The sequence below is a fragment of the Lissotriton helveticus genome, chromosome 9 (assembly GCF_964261635.1).
Source record: "Lissotriton helveticus chromosome 9, aLisHel1.1, whole genome shotgun sequence".
NCBI lineage: Eukaryota > Metazoa > Chordata > Amphibia > Caudata > Salamandridae > Lissotriton > Lissotriton helveticus.
In genome coordinates, this window is record NC_136070.1 from 223,956,731 (window position 1) to 223,983,434 (window position 26,704).

Consider the following 26,704-nt stretch of genomic DNA (forward strand, 5'->3'; position numbering starts at 1 on the left):
AAAGTTGATCTGCCCAGGCAGGAGCAAAGGAATGTAGCCATCACCCATTGATATCCAGGAATGGTGCTGAATGGTGTCCTGGGCTTCTCCCCCTGCACTCTCAATGATGGGACATGTTGTGGATGCCATGGCTGGGGGTTTGGCACACACGGGGGATGACTTTAATCAGGAGAGAGCTGTTCAAGCTGAGTATGAGAAAACGTGGGTGTAAACCTAGGGAGCCCAAGGAGGGAATACTGGTTTAGACTCTCTGCCACCATTTCGCAAACTAAGAAACGGTGCATCATGGGATTGATTTTATAGTACAGGAGGTGCTGAAGAAAATCAGTTAAGGTAGCATAAGAGTTTTCCTTTAGGTATCAAGAGAAATGTACCAATCACTAGTGTGTTACACATATAAAGTGTGGCTTTTTTCTGTGAAGTTGAAATAGTGCTGTAGAACAGACGGTGCCTGCAAGAAGGACTTCTTAACTCCTTGGAAGATGACTTGCCGTGACTGAATTCAGCTCTCCTGTGAATCTCTGATTAGTAAAGCTGCTCTCAATACAACTCTGCCATGATGCACCGACTAACTCTCAGGGGGGACAAAATGATAAACCTTATTTCACTAGTGGCTAATGGCCCGACAGCACCATTGTTTTGCTCACAGCAGGAAAAGGCAGTCAAACAGGTTCGGATATGCCCAGCTAGCACTTTAATGGACTGCTTGTTTAGCCGATGCTGTGGGTTCTATAAGAACTTTTTAACACGCCTACAGCTTTTATAGCAATCGTGCTTGCTTTTAGCCGACCCCAAGCGTTTTCATACTCTTTTAAACCTGTTCATAACCTCTCATAAATTTTGTTGCAAGATGTCAAATCCTCTCAAAATGATGCGCATCCCAGCTCTTCCCCACAATGGGAACTATGGATCTTTTTGCCACTCAATGTTTTACTGTGGTTAAGGGTGGTAAAATCCACTTTGCATCCCTCGATCTGTTAGCACATCAGCTGATGATAAAGATTTATTGAAGCTTAAACTCGCTCCACGTCACTGCAAGTATCTGTGCAAGCTCTTATATTCTTTGATGGATATGTATGTTTTTTATTGCTTATTTAACTTTATTACAAGGGTTTTAAGTAAATAATTGATTTAAATACACTTGAACTTAGTCACCAAAAAGGTTCTCCAACTTATCCATAAAAGCCTACTGCAGTTAATCAACTCACCATCAGGCTGTGAAGAAGGAAAGGTCACATGACTAAAATATACATTGCTAATCGGAAGAAAGAAAAAACAGCAGGGCCAGCAGAAACAACATCTTTGGCTGTAGTGAGAAGACAGGGGATGGAAAGGATTTTGATTACTGCAACCTTTAACTAGGTACCCAAGGAACTGTTCATGAAAGTCTGATACCAAAAGACATGACAGAAAGAAGTTATTCAATATTCATAAAAGTTAGGACTTAGAGGTCCAGAACAAGCCCCAAGACTATTAAAAAAAAAAAAAGACTGAGCTCCGAAAATCTAAGTCAGAAGCTAAATATGCTGGCTTGGTCAAACAACAGGCCTTACCGGACACTTCGCAGTCAATCAGGAAAGGTGCCAAGCACCCGGTCTACCCCACTCCATAAAATAACATTGACTTTTATGTTCCCCCAAAAACAAGGACATGTCTAAAATGTGACCTCCCCCATTTTAATACCCATACTTTTTCCATTTTCTCTCTGGTACAGAAAACAAATTCAGAACAGAATTAAATCAAACTTTTAACAAAAGTAAAACTTCATTCAAGAAACTGCCTTTACCTGGTTTGGCGTAAATTCGTTTAGCAGTTTTTGAAAAAGTTGGCTTAAAAAATATTACATGGTGGGCTTGAAAGAGTTATAAAGTTATAGATGGCTATACTGTTAGTCCAAGGATGGTCCGTAAACACAGGTTAGTGAACCATATATTGACTCATTACATTTTTTTTTTACCAGTGGCCTATTTCCGTCCACAAACCTTATGACTTGCTGGATACAATATAGAATAGCCAGCCGAAGCTGCAAATTACAGGATACAAGGCATGGGCCTCACATCCTGAATAAAATAATTGAAGAAGCCAAGAGGGGGCAGTCCCGAAATGTCGGACTTAGTTAGGGGTGGGGTGGAGAGTGGGGGGGATTGGACAGAAAAAGGACTCCCTACTTAGGTTAAAATAAAAAAAAATACATTTTGTTAAGGGGATCACGGAACTCAGTGCTGTTCCAGGATCTGTAAGCCTCTTGCATTCTGAAACTTCTCTTGTGTATGTGAACCCTGGCTACCGGTCCTAGCTGACTGAAGGTGATGGGAGTGGACTACGGCAGTGCGCTCTACGCCGGAATCAACAAGAAACTCCTTTGCAGACTCCAGACCGTCCAAAACGCCACGGCCAGACTGATCCTCGGCCCAACACCTCCGCAATCTCCACTGGCTTCCAGTCAAAAGAAGAATAACCTTCAAAACCCTCACCCACGCATCCAAGGCCCTTCATAACACTGGACCAACATACCTGAACAACCGCCTCTCCTTCCACGCACCCAAGAGACACCTCAGATCAGCCGACCTCTCTGGCCACCGTCCCACGTACTTCTCCTACTTTGCAGCCAAGGCCTGGAACGACCTCCTCCTACACCTCCTGCATGCCCCTACACTGCACAGGTTCAGGATGGACCTCAAGACCTGGCTCTTCGGATGACCCCAGCACTCAACGGATCTGTCCCCCCCCCACCCCAGCGCCTTGAGACCCTCACGAGTGAGTAGCTGCACTTTACCAACCCTGATTGACTGACTGAGGGCACCTTACTTACGAGAAAGCCCTAAAACATTTTTAACGCTTCAAAAAACAAGGTCCAATATTGAATATGCTACTTACCAGTATGCATCTGTTCTTGGCATGTAGGGCTGCTAACATTCATATCTTAGCATTAGATCGCCGCCTAGTGTTGGGTCCGGATGATCGCACATTGTTGTCCTGGAAGAGTCTTCGAAGTATCCTGAGATAGGTGGCTCCTCCCCTGGACTACAGTGCGCATGGGCATCGGCTCCATCCCCAGATTGTTTTTCGCCATTGTGGCAGAAGATGGAGTGAAAAGTGTAAAGGATGTCCATGCTAATGACTGAATACAATAGTACATCTGCAGCTGCGACAGGCACCGGGGAGGAGGGTGGGCGATATGAATGTTAGCAGCCCTACATGCCAAGAACAGATGCATACTGGTAAGTAGCATATTCAGTTCGAGGCATGTGGGCTGCTAAATTCATATCTTAGCATAGAATACATAGCAGTCCCTCCATCAGCGGCGGTTGCCCGTGCCAGCTGCAGAAACCTGAAAAAGTGTCTTGAGAACAGCCTGCCCTACAGCAGCTTGCTGCTTGGAATGCACATCAACACAGTAGTGTTTTGTAAAGGTATGTGGTGTAACCCACGTGGCTGCTCTGCAAATGTCCTCTAAAGGAATGTTCCCTAGGAAAGCCATGGATGCCCCCAATTTGCGTGTGGAGTGCGCCCTTGGGGGTATCGTTAAAGTGCGCTTGGCCTTTTGATAACAGATTTGGATGCACTTAACAATCCACCTGGCTATTCCTGCTTTGGAAATAGGGTTGCCTTTGTGTTGTGGTGCGAAGGCAACAAAAAGTTGTTTTGTTTTCCTAAAGGGTTGTGTCCTGTCTATGTAGTACATCAACGCCCTCCGTACATCTAAGGTATGGAGCATTCTTTCCGCCACCGTTTGTGGGTTTTGGAAGAATGCCGGCAAGTCAATAGTTTGGTTGAGATGAAACTGTGACACCACCTTCGGAAGGAATTTGGGGTTAGTGCGTAGCACTACCCTATTTGGATGAATTTGAATGAAAGGCTCTTGGATTGTGAGCGCTTGTAGCTCACTAACACGCCTCAGTGACGTAATAGCTATCAGGAAAGCTACTTTCCACGTTAGGAACTGGAGTTCACACGAGTGCAGTGGCTCAAATGGTGGTCCCATCAGTCTGGTGAGGACCACATTGAGGTTCCACACCGGAGCTGGTGGTGTTCTTGGGGGAATGACTCGTTTCAGACCTTCAAGGAAAGCTTTAATGGCAGGCACCCTGAAGACAGAGAGATGCTGCCTGTTCTGAAGATAAGCTGCTATGGCGGATAGATGTATCCAAATGGAAGTGTACGCTAGATTGCACTTGTAAAGATGCAACAGATAGCAAATGATGTTAGGGATAGATGCATCTAGCGGGTTGATGTCATTGGCTGTACAATAAATGACAAAGCGCTTCCATTTTGCAGCATAGCATGCTCTGGTAGTTGGCCTCCTTGCCTCCTTGATGATGTTCATGCATTCTGGAGGCAGGTTAAGGTATCCAAACTCTAGGACTTCAGGAGCCAGATCGCCAGGTTGAGCTGTTGCGGATCTGGATGCTGAATTTCTCCATGATTCTGCGTCAAAAGTCTGGGCGTGAGGCGCAGTCTCTAATGCGGCACCACTGAGAGTTCGAGGAACGTGGTGTACCACGCTTGGCGCGCCCACGTTGGAGCAACCAGGATGAGAGTCATTGCGTGCTGCCTTAGCTTTCTTGCCACCAGCGGTATCAGAGGGGCTGGCGGAAAAGCGTACGCAAATTTGCCTGACCAGTTCATCCATATCGCATTCCCCTGCGACTGTGGGTGAGGAAACCTGGCGGCAAAGTGTTGGCATTTTGCGTTTTCTTTTGTGGCAAACAGGTCTATCTCCGGATGACCCCACTGCTGGAAGTACGGGTGGAGTACAGATGGGTGTAACTCCCACTCGTGCATTTGATGGCTGTATCTGCTGAGCAGATCCGCCATCTGATTGTCCTTGCCCGGGAGGTGTTCTGCCATGAGGAAGATGTTCCTCTGAATGGCCCACCGCCACATGCCCTGAGCCAAATGAGACAGCTGTGGCGAGTGGGTGCCCCCCTGCTTTTGAATGTAGTACATCGCGGTCATGTTGTCCGTCCGGACTAACACTACCTTGTTGCACAGATGTACAATGAAGGACTTGAGCGCCATGAAGATTGCCATCAGTTCCAGATAGTTGATGTGCATCTTCTGTTGCTGCGTCGTCCATAGTCCCTGCACTGTGTAAGTGAGCAGATGAGCTCCCCATCCCTGGAGAGATGCGTCCGTTGTCAGGATAATCTGTGGCACTGGCTCCTGGAACAGTCGGCCCTTGCAAAGGTTGTGTGGAGTCCACCAATGCAGAGAGTCGTATGCCCGACTGGTAACCAACACTAGGTCTGTTAATTGTCCTTGAGCCTGTGTCCACTGATTTGCTAAGCACTCCTGGAGCGGGCGCATATGTAACCGTGCGTGAGGGACTATGAAGATGCAGGAGGCCATCATGCCTATCAACTGCATGAACACTCTCGCTGGAAGCGAGTGTTGTGGTCTGAATTTCTGGATTAGAGACTGCATGCTGTCTATCCTGACTTGGTTTGGTTGAGCCATGGCCGTCAGGGTATTGATCGTCGCACCTAGAAACTGCCGGACATGTGCCGGCTGAAGATGCGACTTTGGGTAGTTCAACGAGAAACCTAGATTGTGAAGGAGGTGAATGGTAGTCGACATGTCCGCGGCGCACTGTTGTTCCGACTTGGCTTGAACGAGCCAGTCGTCCAGGTAGGGGTAGACATGGATGTTCTGCCTCCTGAGGTGCGCTGCTACTGTCGCCAGACACTTGGTAAACACCCTTGGGGCTGTGGTGACTCCGAAGGGTAGGACCTTGAACTGGTAATGCTTGCCTTGGATAGTGAACCTGAGGTATTTCCTGTGGGACGGGTGTAGTGGAATGTGGAAATAAGCATCCTTGAGATCTAAGGTTGCTAAGAAGTCCCCTTGGTTTAACAAGGGAAGAATCTGTTGCAGTGTAAGCATATGGAAATGTTCTGACAGTATATACAGGTTGAGGAGACGTAGATCTAGAATGGGTCTGAGAGATCCGTCCTTCTTTGGAATAAGGAAGTACAGGGAATATACCCCTGTGCCTTCCTGTCCCACTGGCACGAGCTCGATTGCGCCTTTTTGCAGCATCGCCACTACTTCCTGCTGCAATAAGTGCAAGTGCTCTGCGGACATAGGCCTTTGCCTTGGTGGAATGTTGGGTGGAGTGGATTTCAGCTCTAGACAATAACCGTACTGGACTAGTTGTCGCACCCACCTGTCTGTGGTGATGTTTCTCCAGACGGGCAGGAACTGCTGCAGTCTCCCCCCGACAGGTGTCAAGTGGTCGGGGGGTAGTGACAGAGAGTCACTGTTTGCTTGGGGTAGAGGAGCGGGAGTTGTTGTTCCCTCTGCCGCGTCCTCTGGTGCTGTTTCCTCGGTAACCCCCCTTGTTCTGTTTGGTGTACGAGGATTGTGCTCCACCTCTAGAGAATTGCGATTGTTGACCCATCTGTCCTCTGGTGACTCCACGCGCACCTGAGCGGCGAAAATTATTGCCACGAAACTGTTGTGACTGTAGGGCCCCCATTGACTTAGCAGTTTCGGTGTCTTTTTTAATTTTTTCTAGGGTGGTGTCAACATCTGGACCAAACAGTCTATCAGGATTGACTGGCTGATTAAGTATGGTTGTCTGGATATCTGGTTTAAACCCTGATATGCGGAGCCAAGCTTGTCGTCTTAGCATGACGCTAGTGTTGATAGCCCTAGCTGCTGTGTCTGCGGCGTCAAGTGCACACTTGATGGCTGCGTTGGAGATCAGTTTTCCCTCCTCTATAAGCAGTTTGGTGCCCTCTTGAAACTGCGGAGGCAGGTGTTGTATAATCTGTTCTAGGGTGTCGTAATGCGCCCTATCGTAACGTGCTAAGAGTGCTTGTGTATTTGCAATACGCCAAAAATTGGCAGCTTGTGCAGCTACTCTTTTGCCTCCTGCCTCTAGCACCTTGGACTCTTTGTCCGGGGGAGGAGCTTCACCCGTCGTCTGGGAGTTGGCCCGTTTCCTGGCATTTGCGACCACAAGAGAGTCCAGTGGCAACTGTCCCCGAATGTATGCAGGGTCTGCAGGTGCTGGTCTGTACTTTTTTTCGATACGTGGATTGACCACTCTCGCTCTGGTAGGCTCTTTAAAGATGTCCGCAGCATGCTTGAGGACCCCTTTGAGCATAGGCAGCGTCTTCACTGATCTTTCAGAGACTGAAAAAGTGTCAAATAGAAAGTCTTCTTCAACTGGGTCAGCATGCATGTCCACATCATGATTAGCAGCTGCCCTCTCAATGAGTGCATGAAAACCTGCAGAGTCCTCTGTTGGGGATGCACGTGCACTGAAAGGCTGAGGGTCTTGCCCCACACTTTGGGTGCCTTGGTCACCAATGTCATCATATGAATCTGGCTGTGCATCTGGTTCATTGATGGGGAAGGTGTATTGGTCATCCTCATCATATCCCTCACCCTCAGAGTGATCTGGTGAGGGTGTAGGGCTCCTCCTTGGAGGAGGCTGGATAGGTTCTATGAGGCTTGAAGCGTCTTGAGGAAGCCTTTTCTTCTTCAGGGGGATGACATAGGAGTCCACTGGCTCTGAAGTGATCCTCCTCTTGTAAAGGGTCAATTTGCCTGTGTCGGCGTCGATAAAACGCTCAGAATCCTCTTCTGAGTCGAGCACCCGACTTGAAAGTGCCCCTGCCGTTGAAGAATCCGACTTCTTTGGCGTCGATTTCGTTGAAAAGGCCTTCGGCGCCTCTTTTGGCGGCAGAAGGAAAAGAAGTTTACCCGCAGGCTTTGCCGGAGTGTCCCTCTGTGTCTGTGGCGATGGCATCGGAGCCGACGCAGCAGAGGCCTTCTCCCTGATTCTCTGTAGTGAAGAGGCGATGAGGGACGCTTCACTTGCAGTGGCCTTTTGCGCCGACGAGGATGGCTTGACTTTCCCCTCGGATCCGACGTCTTGTTGGCCCTTCTGAGTCTTGGACGAAGATGCTGCCGCCGCCGACCCAGAGTCCTTGGACCGATGCGCAGATGTGCCAGCCTTCGATCCGTGTGCTTGTGTCGCCTCCGTGTCCACCACGCGTCCGACTAACGAAGTCCCAGTCGGAACCGGAGCCGTGCCGCTGGCTTTGGCGTGCTTGGACGGTGTCGCAGCGGTTGACCCGTGCCGACCACCCTTCTTAGAGGATCCCTCCTCTGGCGCCGATTTCGACCCTGTGGAATCGACCGATTTCTTTGACTTCTGTGGACCGGAGGCCGACGGAGTCGATGAAGTAGCCGGTGCGGTAGCTTTCATTGGTACGGCCGCCATTTTAGGGACGCTCGAGTCCATAAGTTTCGGTTTCGTTTTCGGGTCGGCCATTTTAGGTGTTGTCGATACCGTAGGTTTCGGTTTCGTTTTCGAAACGGGCAGCGCAGCAAGTGTGTCCGTGGCCGGGCCTGAAGGCGGGGCCGTGGCTTGCGGTACGGGGTCTTGGGTAAGGCCAACAGGCGATCCCGTGACCCGATCGTGATCTTCGTAACCTTCGGGGCATAGCTCGTCCCCTGAGCTATCTTCCGCGGCCCCATAAATCTCTTCGACGTCCCCTACCTCGTCGACGTATTCAAGGCCTTGACCCACGACTCCGTCGTCGTCTACTGAATCCGCCTCGACCTCCGTCTCGGGCGGGGAGATTTGGAGATGATGACTCTGGTCCTCCTCTTCTTGGTCGCCGAAAATGTTTTCTGGATCCGGGGCCTCTTGTCTGGCCTCCAGGCGCACCGCGCGCCGAAGCTTGAGAGTCTTCTTAGACCTGAATTGTGCGCAGGCCTTGCACTTTCCGTCGTCATGGTCTGGTGAAAGGCATTTGTTACAGACGGGGTGCAAATCTATATGTGGGTATTTGGACCCACAGAGCGGACAGAACTTAAACGGACTCCGCTCCATGTTGGAAAGTTGCAGTCGTGTCGCGATGAGAAAGCCTCGATGTCCGAAGAGTGAAAAAACTCCGCTGAATCCGACTCCAAGAGACGGAAGAACTCGAGACCGTGCGCAAACAATACCGACGCTATGAAAACAAGGCCTTTTGGCCTTAAAAAGTTAGTTTTTCTCGGTTCCGACAGAGAGAGGTCGAGACCGCATCCGAACCCAATGGCGGAAAAAAACAATCTGGGGATGGAGCCGATGCCCATGCGCACTGTAGTCCAGGGGAGGAGCCACCTATCTCAGGATACTTCGAAGACTCTTCCAGGACAACAATGTGCGATCATCCGGACTCAACACTAGGCGGCGATCTAATGCTAAGATATGAATTTAGCAGCCCACATGCCTCGAACAGGAATATACTGGTGACCACATAAGAATGGGTACCATCTGGGGATCAATGTTTAGTCCATTACACGATGTTGACAAGAAAGACACGCTTGAGGAAATGTGATTTTTTTTCACCACAGCAATTATTTTGTTTACAAAGGCTTACAAGAGAAACAATACAATTAAAACCAGCAATATGCAAGGTCCGTAAGCTCAGTACAGCACCAAACTATAATTGTCTGCTAGGTGTGTGCTCAAAGATAATTGAAGCTTCTTAAAAAGATTAGTCATAGCAAAAAGGCAACGTCAAGAAAAAATGCCCTTATTCCTGAGTAGCCAGTCTCCATTAAAGTGCAGCCTGCTTTCACATAAAAATAAAATCAAACATTCATTCATTACAAAGAGAGGGTAGCTGAAGTCCTCAACACATAATAACTAATTGCTTAAAGGTTGGGCAGGAGGACGTTATAAAAGACTTCCGCACGTCTAGTCTGATATTGGAGTATGTACTTGTGTCCTTTAAGGGCACCATTAATAGGTGCAGCACTCAGTAGTGAATTGGGGAAGCAGGAAACCAAAGTTTTGTAGTCTCAGTTTCCCCAAATGACCATCTCTTCAGTCGCTTTGGCTCAGTTCCCAAAATGCCAAAATTGGAGCATTGTGTGGCTACACTAAAAGAGGTGGTTTACCTGGGTACCACAAATAATCGTAAATTGAGTGATGTAAAGATTTTTATGAAAATACTGGCCCGTTGACTGGTGCCAGGTGGGCTTTGTTAGGAACAGAGAAACCGGTATTAACATTAGGGAAGAGGATGCAGCCTAACAGCTAGGGCGGTTGACCTCAAATCTGGGGAACCGGGTTCGCATCTCGGCAACGACGCTCAAAATCCTGTGATTCTGGGCAAATCACTTAATTTCCTTGAGCCTAAAAATAATGAATGTGTCCTCATGTAATGTAACTAGTTCTCATGTGTTGGACTTTGGCCCTTAGGGCAGGTTCACCCCTAGACTTTTTGCTTGAAAGGGTGACCTGGAGATGGTGATTTTGGGATTCTGCGCACTTTCACTGTGTCCCAGTGGAAAGTGCGTGCGCACTCTGAGTGCATGTGCTGAGCTAGGCCTGCCCGCCCATAGGAATGCATGGGGAATGTATGTGTCCCTGGTAGTTCCTGATGCGTGGGGTGTACAGGCTTGAGTCTGGTATGTGTGAACTCGTGAGAGTGGATGCTGCGAGATGGTGTATGCAGCATGTATGTGTCTAGTAGCGAAGCGCCATTTCTAGACATGGCTGTACGTGTGCTGTGAGGGTGCTGGCGTGTGATTGGCTGGAGCTGGGTGGCATGCCAGGCTCCAGGAAGTCTGGATGGGTCTGCCCGGTGGTGAGTGGGAGATTAGCATGAGTGATGTGTGGGAGGAGTGTACCTGTGTCCTGGATGGGCTGGGTTTTCCCCACACAATGCTGGCTCCGCCCCCCTGTGGTGTGTCTAATGACCCAAGCCCTGCCAGTGAATAGAGAGGGTGGTTGAGGTAAACAGAGTACTCAAGAACCAGCTGCGACTGGTTCCGCCCCCACTCTGCACGCTTGAACAAAGGAATGCACTGTATAAAAATGGGGCTGTGTCCCCACAGAAGTTGTTCTCTTCCAGGATCCTGAGGGGGCTGTTGTTGCTGCTGCTGGGCCAGAGGACCGCCACTTGGGGTGTCTCCCTGCCTGGAGACCCAGTGTGCTGGCTCTGGGCCCAGCCTTGTCCCCCCCTGCCTGCCCAAGGACTGCTGGGAATCTGCCCTGCTTGCTGAGGGCACCTGGGAGCGCTTTATTTGGCTTGTAGCGCTTGGGAGCGCTGTGCCTTCACCCCAGCGCTGAGAGCGCTTTATTTTGAATTATAGCGCTTGGAGCGCTGTGATTATCTGCCTAGCGCTTGGGAGCGCGCCAATTGCTGTGCAGGTGCCCACCCTGCTCGTGCTGGCCAGATCGAGTGCCCACCTCGATTGGAGTGTTTATTTAAGAAAGCCGGTGCCCACCCGGCATTGCCCCGGTGATTTGCCGCTGTTCCTAGAATTTAACTCGAGGGAGCCCGGTAAACTCACCCCCCGCCTGGAAGTGCCGAAAACGGGCCGCCGCGCTGCCCGCGACGACCCGGAAGTGGTTGGCCGGCCGGCCAATCAGGGAGCTCGCCGACGGAAGTCCCGCCCCCGCAGCCGCGACCCGGAAGTCAGGCAGGCCGGGGGCAGGACAGAGTGAAGCCAGAAGCCGGCGTCTTTCCGTGTCCCCCCAGGCTCCCAAAGCGAGGGAGAGCCCAGGAGAGAGCGGGGAGAAGTGCTGCAGGGAGCGAGGCTCCCGTGTGAAGAGGAGAGCCCCGCCCGTCCGGAGGAAGCCGGTGAGTGGGGCCCCGGGGGCATTTCCTTGTTCGAGTCCCGAGTGGGGCCCCGACGTTGCCGGCAGTTCCTGGGACCAGTGGGAGATAGAGTCCCCCGTGAAGGACTCCACTGTCCGGCTGCATTTTCTTGCGAGCCCTGAGAGGCTCAAAGATGGCACAATTGTTCTATGAGCCCTGAGAGGCTCAGGGGGCACCAGTTGTTACAGAGCCCCGAGAGGCTCGAGCTGCCCCTTTGGTTTGTGTGGAGCCCAAGAGGCTCCTGGCCCACATCTGTTGCAAAGAGCCCAGAGAGGCTCAGGGGCAGTCCATTTGTTTAGAGCCCAGTGAGGCTCTGGAGGGCCACATTCATTTCTTAGGGCCCGGAGAGAGGCTCCAGGCGCCAAAGTTGTGTTGAAGAGCCCAGAGAGGCTCAGGGGGACATTTTGTTTCTGCAGAGCCTGTGAGGCTCCCCCATTGGCCCCACTGTTGTTCTTGAGCCCTGGCAGGCTCAAACATTGTTGCACCAGTTGCCCAGCACTTTGTGGGCAACTGCTACGTTTAGGCCCCCCTGACTTTGGACACAGGGCGTCCTAGCCCCAGAGAGGCCAGTTGGCCTAGGGACAGTCACAGGTGGTGACTTACGTGAGTTTGGCGCAACTGTACTTTTTCTGCACCTCTGAATGTATTGTGATGCATCATGTGTTTTCCTCCCTTACACCTCTGAATGAATGTTATGCATTGCATCATGTGTTATGTGCTTCCACCCCCACAGGTATTGTGATGTGTAGGTGGTTGTTTTCTCCCTAGTACAGGTGGTGCTAGTGAGGTCCTGGTTACCAGTGATTACTGGTTGTGTGCTATTTTGTGCTATATTCTATGTACTAAGTGCTATTTCTGAAAGTGCTACTTCTGATTCCTGACAGTGGTCCAGGTGGCCCTGTCTTGTAAATAATCCCTTGTAAATTCTGCCCGTGCCTCTGGCACATTGTAAAGTGTGTGTTTTATCTAATGTGTTTTGGTGTAATACAAAGGCTATTTTTATATAACCTTGTGTGGAGTTTACTTTGTGGTGGGCCTGGGTGTTGCTGGGGTGCATGCGCAAATACTTAACTTACATCGCCTCCAAGTTTAGCCTTGCTGCTCGCGCCACGTTACCTAGAGGGTGAGTACGGGTTATCTTGGCGTGTAACTCCCTTGCCCTGACTTGGGAGTGGTGGTCTCTGACTGACTTTGGCGAAAGCCCTGGCCAGCCGGGGATCCCATTTCCAACATCATGTAAAGCGCTCTGCTACCCAATACCTTTGGGTCATGTTCGCGCTATATAAAACTCCGGGGAAAAAATAAAAATAAAACATCAGATTGGTCCTCAACTATGTTGATTAAGTGCAGGTTACTGGAACAGTATTTTTTCTCTCCCTTAATGCAGAGAAGGCCTTCGACCATGCTGACTGATCATTTTTGATGAAGACTCTTGGCAAGACAACTATGGAACCTGGGATGAAAACGTTTACATTGGCTAATTATGCCGAATGCTCGACGAAGCTCTGAATACATTTTCGCTTCTCTGACTCTAACCCAGCAGGGCTGCCTCCTTTCGACCCCAATCCTTTCCCTCATGAAGGAACCCCTATAACACAGAATAATGGCCAAAATGCTGATTACAAGCGTCCCAACTAACCAAGGACTGCAGAAACTGATGCTTTTTGAAGATCACGTTCTATGTTTTTTTGACAAATCCTGAGAGCTTACAATAGTCACTCTTAGAAGAACTGGGGCGTTTTTCACCTTGCAGCTGGATTCCAGGTGAACTGTCAGAAGTCAACAGTTGTGGGGTGGAGATGCTTGCCATATCCTCGATAAGAGCATGCTGAAATAGGGGCTGCGGTGTTCTCCAAGAGGGATTATGCCTAGGGCAACCATGTTATTTAAGACCCGCGATCAGTGTGCCAATGACTTTTTGCTAGGCTCTAAGGACTTGCATCGGATTACTGTAGGGGTGACAGCCACACGTCCACACACTAGGGACACGTAACACCACCAAAATTGAAGATATGTTCATGGAGGGGAACACTACCAAAGTGTTATCCTGTGTATACAGAGAGCTAGACAATCCAACCCCAACGCTACAACGTTCATACATGCAAAAATGGGCTGATGACTTTGGCCTAGAACGGACTGAGGAAGATTGCATTCTCCCATGAAGACAAGCCGCACACTCCTCACTCTGCCTCCAACATAGGACAAATGTCTTTAAAATAATGCTAGGTTGGTACTCAGCACCAGTCCAATTAAAAGCCATGGTAAATGCTGCTGATGTGCATTGGAGGGGTTGTGGAGCAAGAGGTACAAACTTCCATATGTGGTGGGAGTGCTAGTATACACAGAAGTTCTGGAGTCAGTTGATGGAGGTTGCAAGAGATATTACTAATGTATCCCTGCTGATAACGTGGGTGGTGATTGAGGGAGAGCTCGGTGCGGAAAGGAGGCTGAGATCTGGAACTTTTTTTGGGTGAATGTTTCTATGTTACTACTGGAGGGTCTAGCTTTGTGGTTGATGGTTGGGAGGAGGGCTCAAATTTTAATAAAGTGCTGCCTGCCTGTACCTGTAATCTGAAAATGTTAAAGTGATTAAAAGAAGAATCGTAAATTGCAATGCCTTGCCATCATGGAAGTGATTACATTTTACCTGTACCACCTAGGGGTCTTTCATACTCTCAAACATAGCGAGTGTTCACATCCTACTTCATGTCTGAAACAACACAAAGTACACGGATGTTGGTAAAATATGTATTGTTCAGCAACAACTAGTTGGTAGACAATTGATGGATCCAATAGATCCTTCTGGTTCAATCATCCCATCCTCTTTGCCAACGTAAATAAATGTAAGGCAAGGCAAAGCTCAACACAGCTCAGTATGACCAACAGACGCTACCTTACTGGGTGTCCTCATTGATTCCTTATTAAAAACAACAAATAATTAGTATCGGAGTCTATTCTACAGGCCATCATCTGCAGAACATGAAATATTGGAGACGACGGGTCCCTCTGGGACTGTGGGACAGTTGCGGGCTGATCTCTTGTGACGCAGTATGCCGGGTGCGCTGATGAAATAAACTTTGTATTCTCCTCTACAACATTGGACTTGGATCCTAGTTACCCCCTTCACACTGCTCTTTCACACTGCTCCTCCATGGCATCACATTTCTGTCCCCAGGCCCACACCCAATTTATCCATAATTAAAACCCCTGAGGATACCGCAGCATGGAGTGGCTAATTTTGCGGCACCATATGTGGAAATTTTGCAGCATAACATTATGTTTTTTGCTGAGTTGTTGTGTCACTATGTTGACCCATATCTGGTTGTCCTATCCCCAGAAACACTGAAGAGCTAGTCAATCCACTTAATGTTTTTGCTTGCCCCCTCCTGCCCTCCAACCGTTTTTTGTGCTTGTTGCTTGTCCCACCAGTCCTCTGTTGTCCATGATGACCTTCCCACCATCTCTCCCTTTGTTGTTCAAGTTACCCCCTCCCACTAATCCACTCTCCCCCCTCCCTCCCCTGTCCGTGTTATCCCGTCCTCCACCCGCCATAACAAAATACAGACGCTGACGGCTGACACCTGTAACCACATCATTGTTGTTTATTTCTTCACACCGTACATTGTCTGTGTTGCCCCATACATGCTAAAGATTACCACTACCCTGACTCCCCCCTCCCGGCATAATCCCTAAAATCCTATCCTTCTACCTCGCCCCCTGCCCGAGGCCTAAAACCCTGCCCCCCACCAAAAACTATTCTGACCCCAGCCCCTCCACCCTGAGCCCTAAAACCATGCGCTGTCCTTAAAACGACCTTTTACCCTTCATCTGCCATGAGGCCTACTACGTATCTATTACCTATTACGTACCTATTCTTGTATCGTTTCATTGTTAAGCCTATTTTTTGTTTTTTGTTTTGTAGTATCAAAATATTAGGAAAACTCGCTTTCTATCACTTACGATGTAATAAATTACTTTATTGTTTCTACTCAATAAAAAAAGATCTTGAATGGGTGGATGAAATATGGCTCACATATAAACATCTAAATAGAAAATCATACTTGCATGTTGTTCGTCTGTGGCATCCAACTTATAACAATTATTAAATGATCTTTGTAGAAATGATCCAATCTGCCTTGAAGCTGTGCTTCCTTTGGAGTGTGGCTTGCACAAATAAAACTGCAAAAATGTTTAAAATAAAAATAGTGCATTCGATTTTGAGACCCCACACATATGAAGTCCCTACTACAGATGTAGAAGATTTACATGAATAGGACCAGTGTATCTCTTGTTGCAGTCAGTCTTGGTGCTTTTTTTATTGGTGCACATTTAGAGTCTCATATAAAATGAATCCATAAGGCCTCAGGCTTACATATCCACCCTATTACGTTTCTCCTCATAGCAAGTGGCAAAGCTAATTGAATCATCCTAACCAATATAACACTAAATAATAATAACTAATGCCAGAAGGAATACATCAGGCCCTAGGGGGCCCTTGGGGTAGTCACTCCTGGAGCCTTTATCAATCACTCAATATCATGAAACCTTTGCCCTCAGTGGGACTCCTTGGAGCCTTTAATTGGCAGTTGAGACGTCTGGTCTAGTTAGAAGCTTCTGAAACGGTGGTAATGAGCAGAGATGTCCCTTTCAAGGTTATCTAAAGAGATTTCCGACAATATGTGGATCTGCCTTTGAGCACACGAGCAAAGGGCTGAGAACTGCCCTGTTTTTTAAGGTTTAAACTGGGTGCCCTTTATGGCTCAGCAGAACTGCTTTGCGATGCAGAGCTGTGAACGTCGAGAATGTTTTCACATGTGAACATGCAAGGCATGCAGATTGTTTCTTCCCGGATAATACTCCATTCAGATAGATGAAGTTTTGCGTGATGCCGGAAAACATATATTTACAGCGCAAATATTTACTTCTGGCTGACGATGCCGGAAGGCCACAAGCGCCTTGACTTTGCTGAGTTTAATACATAAACTGCATATGGAAAACTCACTTACAGAGACAGTGACTTTACTAAAAATTGTGATTACGACTCCAATGACAACAGCCGAAGCTGAACGATGTTTTTCAGCCTTAAAGCGCATTAAGACACTCCTCAGGAACACCATGCTAGAGGAAAGACTCAATGCTTTGGCGATGCTCTCTGTAGAGAGCAAGCTAGTCCAAAAAATACCGGACTTCAACATGACAAGTTTGCTACAGTGAAAGAGACGTGCTGATTTCATTTACAAAAAGTGAATGCTGCTACTTGTTTGTTGAATAAAAAAAATACTGATTGAGGTACTCAGAAATGCATTGTTATCTCCGTTTTTAAAAGTTTTGTAGTGTTTGTTCTATTTGGAGACTACACAGATTTTATTGATCAAATGGCATATTAAGTACATTTTGTTTTACCTTAACACTATCATCTGTGTGGAAAGACATGTGTGATAGTCACATGCGTTCTAATGGTAAAGGTAAGGAGTGGTTCCCAATGCTTTCTGAAGGCTGTTTCCCAACTGCTGTGCAACTTCTACTACTCTTAGAGCTGAGATTTTCATGAAAGCCTTATAGTCTGAATTCAGCACCTGAGCGTAATAGGACGGAATGTATGAAGCTCTGTGGTTATACTGAATAAGCAGCTACCTATGTTATGCCATCTATTAATGTAATAACTGCACTTTCACAATTGCTTTATTAATCTTCCTGCTTTCTCAAATTTGCTTGAAAATGCACGATTTTTCTTCTTTTTTTTCAAAATTTTCTTGGGGTGGTTACACCCCCAAACCCCCCTTCTGGGATTCGGGCTCGCTCGCTGCGCTCGCTCGCTACGGTGCAGTATGCAAATCACTTTGCGCGCCACCACTTTCAAATGTCACCAGCCGCCCCGGATTAAATTCACTGTACAGATTAGAGCGGTAGTTCTTAAGTTGTGGTTTGCAGACCCCTGGGAGTCTGCAACGCCTTCTCAGGCATCCGCAACAGTTTAGAAATGAAATAGTAAGAGATTAATGAAGTATATATAAAGAAGTAAAATGTCAAATTTGAAAACGTTCCGTAGGTGAGAAGAAATTTGACAATGGAGACTAAAAATTAAGTTGGTTGCCTCAGATTGATTAGTGAGAGCTGTGCACGTACATCAAACAGAATATAGTATGGACAATGGCTAGTCTCATAGAAATTAAAAAAGTTCCAGACTTTCCATTTATATTTGTTTGTGAATTAAATAAATACATTATTTAATAACTTGTGTGATGAATGCTTGTTTTTACATTTGCGCATTGCTTTGAGGTTCACTCATTGAAACTGCTTAGACCAGAGTCCACGGCTTCCTGTTATACATCTGTGGTGGTTCCCAGCTTCCAGGAACGATTAAGTGGGGATCCACAAAAGTCAAAACGTTAAGAACCACTCTGAGCCCTAACATACTAGTTAATTATATTACACAAGTAAACAACACAGGGTAGAATTATTCCCCTCTGAGCCGATTCAACTTTTACACAGCAGATGGGAGCTTGCTTTACGCCATCCTCAAACTGAGATTAGGATACGTCTGTCACAAGGACAGCTGCAGGTGTGTTGTCTGACTGGGTCAGAACATGTTCTGAGAAACATCTCAGAGGGGTAATAGGTCAGTACAGTGGTCAAGCTGTATGCATATGAACTTGTAATTTCAATGTATGTAGATGATGGTTATTTAAGTCCTCAAGAGCATGATCATACTATATTTGAGCTGGATCAGGATGAGCATCTAAATAATTTGTAGAATTTCATTTATTATTCTTGTGTCACAAGGTGATGATGATGAGGGGCGTGGCCAAGTAAGATAGCGGAGTAGACTTGCCTGTGAAGAGTTCCCGTCATCAGAGCACCCGCTCACCATCCTTGTGTAGGACTACGAGACACCTGCTTTTTTTGGCCGAGGACCCAGTCTGACGGCAAAACGCAGACTAGACCAGTGGACTGCCGGAGCCGTCGGCTATCTTCCCGGCCTTCCCGCTACAGCGTGGGTGGCCGGATCTAGCGTCTGGAGACTGCTGAGCGAGGTATCCTGCTGGGATTGCCGCGCCGGAGGTCCGGAATAGTGTCGCTGCCTTCGCTTGCTCAACTACTGAAGGGAGTCGCGTGCTGGCCGGTGAGTGAACTCGGGGCAATCTGTGCCTGAAGCCCAGCCTATGTGGCGTGAATTAAGGTATCCTGTTGAGGGGAAAGAACCGTCTCGCTGCGTCTGCTGCCCTGCGAGGTTGATTTCGGGCCATATTGCAATGATGCGGGCTCTGCGGCGCTCCATGGTCCGTCGTGGCATGTGCTGGAGCCGCACGGATTGAACTTGCAGTGTGCCCAGAGATCTGAGGTCTGATAACTGAACACCCGCGCTGCGTGGGAGGCCCCTGTACTGCAGACTGGACCCGGGGCGATTTCCCGGATGGGCCCTGCCTAAGGAGCTACAGATTACTATCAATGACCCTCGGCCTGCAGGCTTTACATTTGAATTCACCCCATCTGACTCATTACTATGCTGAGGCTTGGTGGTATTGTGAATGGGTGAGACGCAGAGTCGAGACTGTCATTGCCTACACTAAGACAGAGGGCTGGTGGTGGCCGGGCTTGTGCTTCTGTGAAGGACTTCCGTTGCTATTGGGGCACTGCCTGCTGCTATCCATACTGTAACAGGGGATATTAGTGCGACTGCTCACACTGGATGGGCTGCACTGCGGTGTGATGCCAGAGGAGGCACTGAGGTGTGAAAAAGTTTGGCTGATGGTGCTTGCGACCCTGCAATATAACACCAATCAGCGCTGTGGAAGAGGGCACTGAGACTGTATTCTAATCTCCGTCCTATGCACCTGCTCGCATAATGGCAAAGGATAAAGGAAACAAGTCGACCCAATCCAACAAAATATCAAACTACGCCCAGCCACTTAATGTGGAACAGGGGGCCTCAGCGATGCCACACCCCACGGAAACCGCTGACCCATCGTCAACAGCTGATTGACCCCCATATATTGCAGAAATACTTACAGCTAGCCACGATACCAGCAGTGAAATGAAAAACAGAATTGAAGCGGTCACCATCGATGTTAATTTACACCGCTGCGACTTGTAAAAAATCTCGGATAGGGTTACCACAACAGAACGTACGGTGGACACGATGCAAACGGAGCTGCATAGTCTACGGAACACTGTCATTACTCTCCAGAAAAAAAACTGGTATATCTGGATGACCGGGGCGAGGACGCACAGGGACGTTCCCGGCGGAATAATCTTCGCCTCATTGACTTTCCCAAAAAGGCGGAAGGACCTTCGACAGAACTATTCCTTGAGAAGTGGCTGATGGAGATCACAGCCCCCATGGGCTTTTTCGAAGATCTTTACAATAGAGAGGGCGCATAGGGCGCTGGTGCCTCCTCCCAAACCAGGGGAACCTCCCAGAGCCATAATAGCCAGTTTCTTCAATTTCTGGAATAGGGATTACACACTACAACTAGTGCGCACAAAGAGGCAACTTCTTTTTGAGGGACATCAAATTGCGATTTATCCTGATTATACCCAACGGGTTCAAGAACAGAGATACTCTTTTTTGGCTGTGAGGAGACGCCTGCGTGACTTAAATCTCAAATATAGTCTATTCTAACCGGCCAAGCTGAGGGTAGAGCACAATGGAAAGGCTCTATTTTTCTTTATAGCAGGAGAAGCGACCGACTGGCTGGTTGCAAGTAGCTCTCTGGACCATGTTTTGTTCCCTCCAAGCCCGGTCCTAGTGATCAGTCTAGGAGCCAGCGATTGCAGAAATCCTCTCCGGGACCACCGGATATTGCAGTCCTAGCAGAATAACGGTCTGCCCGGATGGCACGCTGCGTCCCTTGGAGGTTCTAACAGACTCGAGGGCTTCGTCGCCAGGACTAACAGGGACGCTAATGAGGACTCGGATGCCTAAAATGGCCCCCTATCTGGGAGATTTGTTACGCTTTGTGATGAACACATCTGATTGGAAGACCGACCTAATATGGGGGTTCGAGGTGTACCGCAGGGGGAATTCACTGATGCACTGACTTTCTTTTCCTGCGCAATGATTTCTATGACGGTGGCATGCCCCCCAAGTGACTGGTACCTACCGATGGAGTTGGAGGTTCGGCCTCCCACCTCAGTGGCATGCCACTCACTACTGTGGAATGGGGTGGGGTGGGGTGTGTAAATTGCCAGAGGTTACACGACCTGGGGACACCACGTACTGTCTTGCAAGATGGGCGGAATTCTTCCAGGAGGAGTGTTGAAAGTGGAATGGTATGGCATCCACCATGACTAAATTCCTTACCTGGAATGTACGCAGTATCGCTACATTAGATAAACGTAGACAAATATTTGCTTACCTGAAGAGGTACAGGGTGTCGGTGGCGTGTCTTCAGGAAACCCATGTCTGGAGTGATTCCATAACATGTCTGAAGAAGATGTGGCAAGGGCAGATTAATACCACCTCTTATTCCGGGTTTGCAAGGGGTGCCCTCATATGGGTAGCACCAGGAGTCCCGTTCCAACATCTACATCACGTGGTTGATGTGGATGGCTGGTATGTTATTTTGCATGGGAGGCTTGATGGCTCTGAAATTTGCTTCGTCAATGTGTATGCCCCGAACGATGACAGTCCCTCATTTTTAGTGACCTTTTAGAAGCGGCTTCTCCATATCTTGGGGCTCCAATATTGCTCACTGGGGACTTTAACTGAGTGCTGGATGGTGCGCTGGATAGGGAACCCTCCAAAATGCAAACAAAACCGAGAATGACATTAGCGCTCCATCGCCTACTGCAGTACATCTGCTTAACTCCTGCTGGGCGCATTTCCAGTAGATTAGACTACTGTTTTTTTATCCTCTGAGCTGGGTCCCCTGGTTGAGGGTATAACATATCAGACGAGATATCTGTCGGACCACTCCCCGGTATTACTGGAGATGGGGACTAGTAGGGTCCGATCGCAGATACCTTTATGGTGCTTAAAAAGTGAGGCGTTAACTGATCCCCCTTTTTTGGCCATGGTCAGAATTGAGTAATTACGTCCGAGAAAATTGGGAAACAGCCCCCAGCCGGGCTACTGAATGGGACGCGATGAAGGTTATCAGAGGTGTTTGTGTAAAAACTACGTATTCAGTGCAGACCCAATTGGAAAGAGATGTTGCTCTTCATGAATCTAGACTTGGAAAATTGCAGACGGAACCGAGTTAAGATCCCCAGAAACTGAAAGAGTGGACTGACGCTAAGGAAGCACTCATGACGGACCTCCGCAGACTGTAGAAATATGTCTATACGATGTATCAACATCGATTATACAGGGAGGGGGATAACACTCGAGCCTTACTGGCTCACATGGTACGACAGGAGACACCAGTTACTCCTACCCTACCGATATGTGCTGCAGACGGAACACTACACTTCACTCAGAGGTTCGTAGCAGACACCCTAGTGACGCATTTACAAAACGTCTATAGGAACCGGGTAGACCCACCCCACCGGAGAGCAGGAAACAGACCTACCTGCTAGACGCGCTGGAAGCTAATGGCCATGTGACAGAATATTTAGACACGGTTCAGTTGTACTCTGTCACCAACGACGAGCGGGAAGCGCTGAACTCTCCAAGCCGGCGAAAAGTCCGAGATCAGACGGACTCCCGACAGAATTTTATAAGAGTTTTGCGCCGCTATTAGTAGATAGATTACTTGCAGTTAATAATGAGCAAGGCACTGGTGGCTATGATTCCCAAAAAGGACAAAGATCCTGTTCTGCCGAGCTCTTATAGGCCTATTTCCTTATTGAACATAGATGTCAAGATACTGAGTGGATTATGGCTCAACGCCTTCTCCCCTATACGAGACCTTTAATTCACACAGACAAGGCAGGGTTTATCCCTGGACGGAATACTACCTATAATCTACGACGTCTGGCGCATGTGTGGCATGCCCCCAGCCTAGCAGATTCGTATAGTGCGGCAGTATCCCTAGATATTGAGCAGGCATTCGACTCTTCAATGGGCACAACTGCTTTATGTGGCCCCAAAGGCCTGAGTGCGGATGGGCAGGACGATGTCCAGACAGATAACATTACACCGAGGAACGAGGCAGGGATGCCCACTCTCGCCCCTGCTCTTTGAGATTGCCTTGGAACCATTGGCAAGTCGCATACGGGCAGTTATGGACAATTGGGGAATACAGTTGGGTAACACCAACCATGTAATTTCGTTATACGCAGACGATACGCTATTGTATCTGCTTGAGCCAGGAACATCCATCCCGCTGCTCTTACGGTGAAACTAGGGCAATTTGGAGACATCTCAGGCTGCGTATTAACCCCAGTAAATCAAGGGTAAATCGAGGGTGATACCGTTGGGTAGGATGGCCGCTGGCCAACCAGAAGTGCGACCAAATATAGACCTTGCTTGGACCACTGAAGGGGAAAGATATCTGGGAACCCGCCTGGCTTATTTTGGGGACATCTTTTATGCAGCCAATATGGGATGGGTCCTTGAGGGGCTACAGGGCTCTGTACGTGTCTGGGCAGATTTACCCCCATCGCTTATGGGATTATTAGCAATTGTTAAAATGATTATTCTCCCACGGTGTCTATCTTTTACAACACTCTTTCTACGTGATACAGAGATCGTGTTTGGTCCCCCTGGACACCCTCATTGGCACGCTTTTGTGGGGGGAAAAGCAAAGAAGGGTCTGTCAACACTGCAAAGAACATGGGAGGGAGCTGGCCTAGAGGTTCCATAGTGGATATGTATTATATGGCATCCCAATTGCAATATGTGGTTCGCTGGTTCGACGATGAAGATAACTGGGAGAAAAACGTGTTGTTTTTTTTTTAAAGATGATGATGATATGAGCTGCTTATTGAAATCACAGCATAGACCTTACTTCACTAAGTGACAGAAATGGAAGTATTTTGTAAAGTAGCTGGCTGACACATGGCAGCTCTAATGGCAATAAAATTGACTCTGAACAAACATAAGCCACTGACAATTGGAGCAGTTACTTCATTACTTAATAGCCATCAAGGACCATGAGGGTTTACTAGCTGTCTTCCTATTATGGCCCCAGTTCTTGGCTGTTGCTGGGTCTCTCATGGTACCTGTTTTATCAACAATTGTATTCAGTTCATAAATGGCATCATTTGGGTGTTCTAGAGTACCACGGATATTAGGATCCAGCAGTATGCAAACAGCCACCAATTATACCTTCTAATGTTGTATTTGGAGGAGATCAAGCATCTGGCATATCCCTCAAAGTAGGAAATACACAAAGATGGGGGCTAGAGGAAATTTAGAGGGTATACTCCCCTTACTCAATTAATCAAACACACAAGAGCCCTTGGGTCTAGAGCTCTAAGAGGGTATATACTAATCACCCAATTGGTGTCACGGGCTGAAACATGTTTATCTCCAAGCAACACAAGCGGATCTAATGGTTCCCACTGTGCTCCTTTGCTTTTGTTTTTAATCCTAGCACAAAGTATCCTGAATAAAGACAAGTGCCGAACCCCGTAGCAAGTTTTAAACTCACTTCACTTTCTGCACTGCGCCCTCCAGCTCGCATTAGGTAATTAGTAAATACCCTCTTCGCAACTAAAACACCCCTGTGGTTCTCCCTCTCAGTGAGTGGATTGAAGCCTGCAGCATGACTAGGCTTCATGGTGCGAGTTGGTTTCCCAATGATGGAGCATGCCACCTTTGGTGGGTGAGGGAAACCGTCCTTTAAAGGGATGCCTTTTTTCGGTCTTGGTGTTGAAACAATGAGAAGGAAGGGTAAAATACAGAGGAGTTATCTCTTCCCATTCAGGTCAGCCTATAGCTAGCTCCCAGTAGGCATTTTTCACATCTATTCAAAGCTGAGCACAGGCTTGGAGCAGGCAGAGACTTAGGTTAATTAGCCTTCTGACAGTTTAGGCAGGTAAACTTTCTAAGTTACTTCTCCTCAATATTTATTAAAATCCAACGTGACCACTGAATTGGATTTTTAATAACTATTAAATATAGCTGTTTAGATATCTTTTAGATAGCCCCATTCCAGAGATACAGTATTAGAGTTTTTAATCTGTACTCGGATTTTCAAAGGACAGTTAGGTCTGCCACAGCGAAAACAGCTTTTAGGATCTTGTCAATGACAGAACACGGTAATATTATTTTTTAAATACCATACTCCCTACATTGTGGGTCATATGGTTCATATAGACCAGGGAGGTTTACTAATATTTAAAAGGCAGGTTTTTACCTGTCAACAGGGTTTATTTCGACAGGTAGCAGAGCATGTTTTGCATTGTTACAGTAGTCTACACTGGTAGGCCTGCAGCCATGTTTGCACTGCCACTACAGTGGAAAGTACAATAGGTGCTGCAGTCCAATAGGGACATTTAACTTCCAATCCCTGGGTATATTTATCACCATACACTAGGGACTTCTAGGCAAATTAAATATACCAACTGGGAGCATGCCAGTTAGATCATGTTTGAAGGAGAGCACAGGTGTTTTAATAACTGATTAGCAGAGCAAAAATATAGTGTCCAGCCAATAATGAAACATCTGGGGTGACCATACAGAAAAGGCAATTTGCTATGCTTTATAACTTAAGATCCATCTGGAGCCAGCTGCAAGTTATGCGGAACGTGCCTAGAGGTTTAGGTCAGGGTTTCGAGTGCCCCTACACATAAAATGTCACATATGCAAACACAACCTAACAGAAAGGGTTTCGAGTGCCCCTACACATAAAATGTCACATATGGAAACACAACCTAACAGACATAACCTCAGAACTTTGCTCAACAAAGCTTTAATGTTAAATTCCGCATGGTACTGTCCCGGCTTCTTAGGCTGGAATTCTATGAGGTAACTCAGTCTTTCGCCAAGATCATTTGAACAACAAGAGGTCCTTTAAACAACAAACAGCAATAAAGAACATAAATACACTGTAGAAACAACTGAGTCAGAATAATTATGCATAAAAAATACAGAGTTAAACAAAGACTTACCCACATAACGCCGGCTTCTGATCTGAAATAAATAAAATGTATATGTTGAAGAAATATCTAATTTGTGCACACTTTCGACAATTAATTTTCATTGTAAGACTACTTTTACGGGGCGATACGGTAATAATTGATTGCTACAATTGTTTATATTCACCGACAGATAGCAGTGGCAGGCACTCTGCAAAATGTCAGATATAAAATATGCTGTATTTTTCACATCTGATGCGATTCAAACATCGTTCATAATTTACAATAAGGGCCCGATTACAAGCAGCCCACTTTGGCTGCGATATCATCCAAAATCCAAGGTGTCTGAAATGTATCAGATATCATTTCTATCTCCTATTATGGCTTTTTGGAGAAAACCATACAATTTTGGTGCTTATCACAACAAAATCTACCTCATGGTAAAAACCAGGGCTTTCTCCCATGTTAAATTCAGGCAGACTTGGCATCTTGAAATTTAATGAAGACTGAGAACTTATCGGAATCGCCGGATGCGATAAACATCACACCACTTAGAACTGCGAACTCTGCGCAAAGAGGTGAGTGCCTAATTATTGCAATTTAAAAGGCCACTTGTAATTAGGCCTTTTGAGTGTGCTACAGTTAGCCATGACTGATGTTTTTGACTATCAATCATCTCTTTTCAAAATGTGCCTTTCTTCTTTGGCTAATAAGTATTATATGAAAATGATCAGAATTGTGGCACAATTATTGGATAGCAAATAAGGACTGGGAGTCTCCAAATCAAAGTCTTGACTTTACTCTTCGATTGTGATTTTTATATTTTTCCAGTTCACAACAATTAGTTATCATTTAAGAAAGTGATAGTCTTACTTCCACATCAATAGAACAAAATGTTAATTAAAAAAACATTAAACATATAATATATAGTTATCAGAAATATGTGAGGTGCAAAATATTCCTGTAGAATAAAATACAAACAGGAATGGGAAAAACGTATATTACAATGTCTGATAGGAATATTTTAAAAAGATAATCAAAGAACAAATTGGAGAGTGGTACTCCAAACAACTCTTTCCTTGGGGCCCCTCACTTTACCATCTAATGTAATCTTTTTA

General features: G+C 47.2%; 1 protein-coding gene across 7 annotated transcripts in view; it reads right to left on the reverse strand.

Moving 5' to 3' along the window:
• MIA2 (MIA SH3 domain ER export factor 2) overlaps positions 1-26,704 on the reverse strand; it is a 626,403-nt gene that overhangs the window by 391,038 nt on the left and 208,661 nt on the right. For all 7 annotated transcript variants that reach the window (XM_078659761.1, XM_078659760.1, XM_078659759.1 and 4 more), the window contains exon 8: positions 25,620-25,641. In XM_078659761.1, the coding sequence (XP_078515887.1) occupies positions 25,620-25,641 (22 nt within the window). The remainder of the gene's footprint in view (positions 1-25,619; positions 25,642-26,704) is intronic.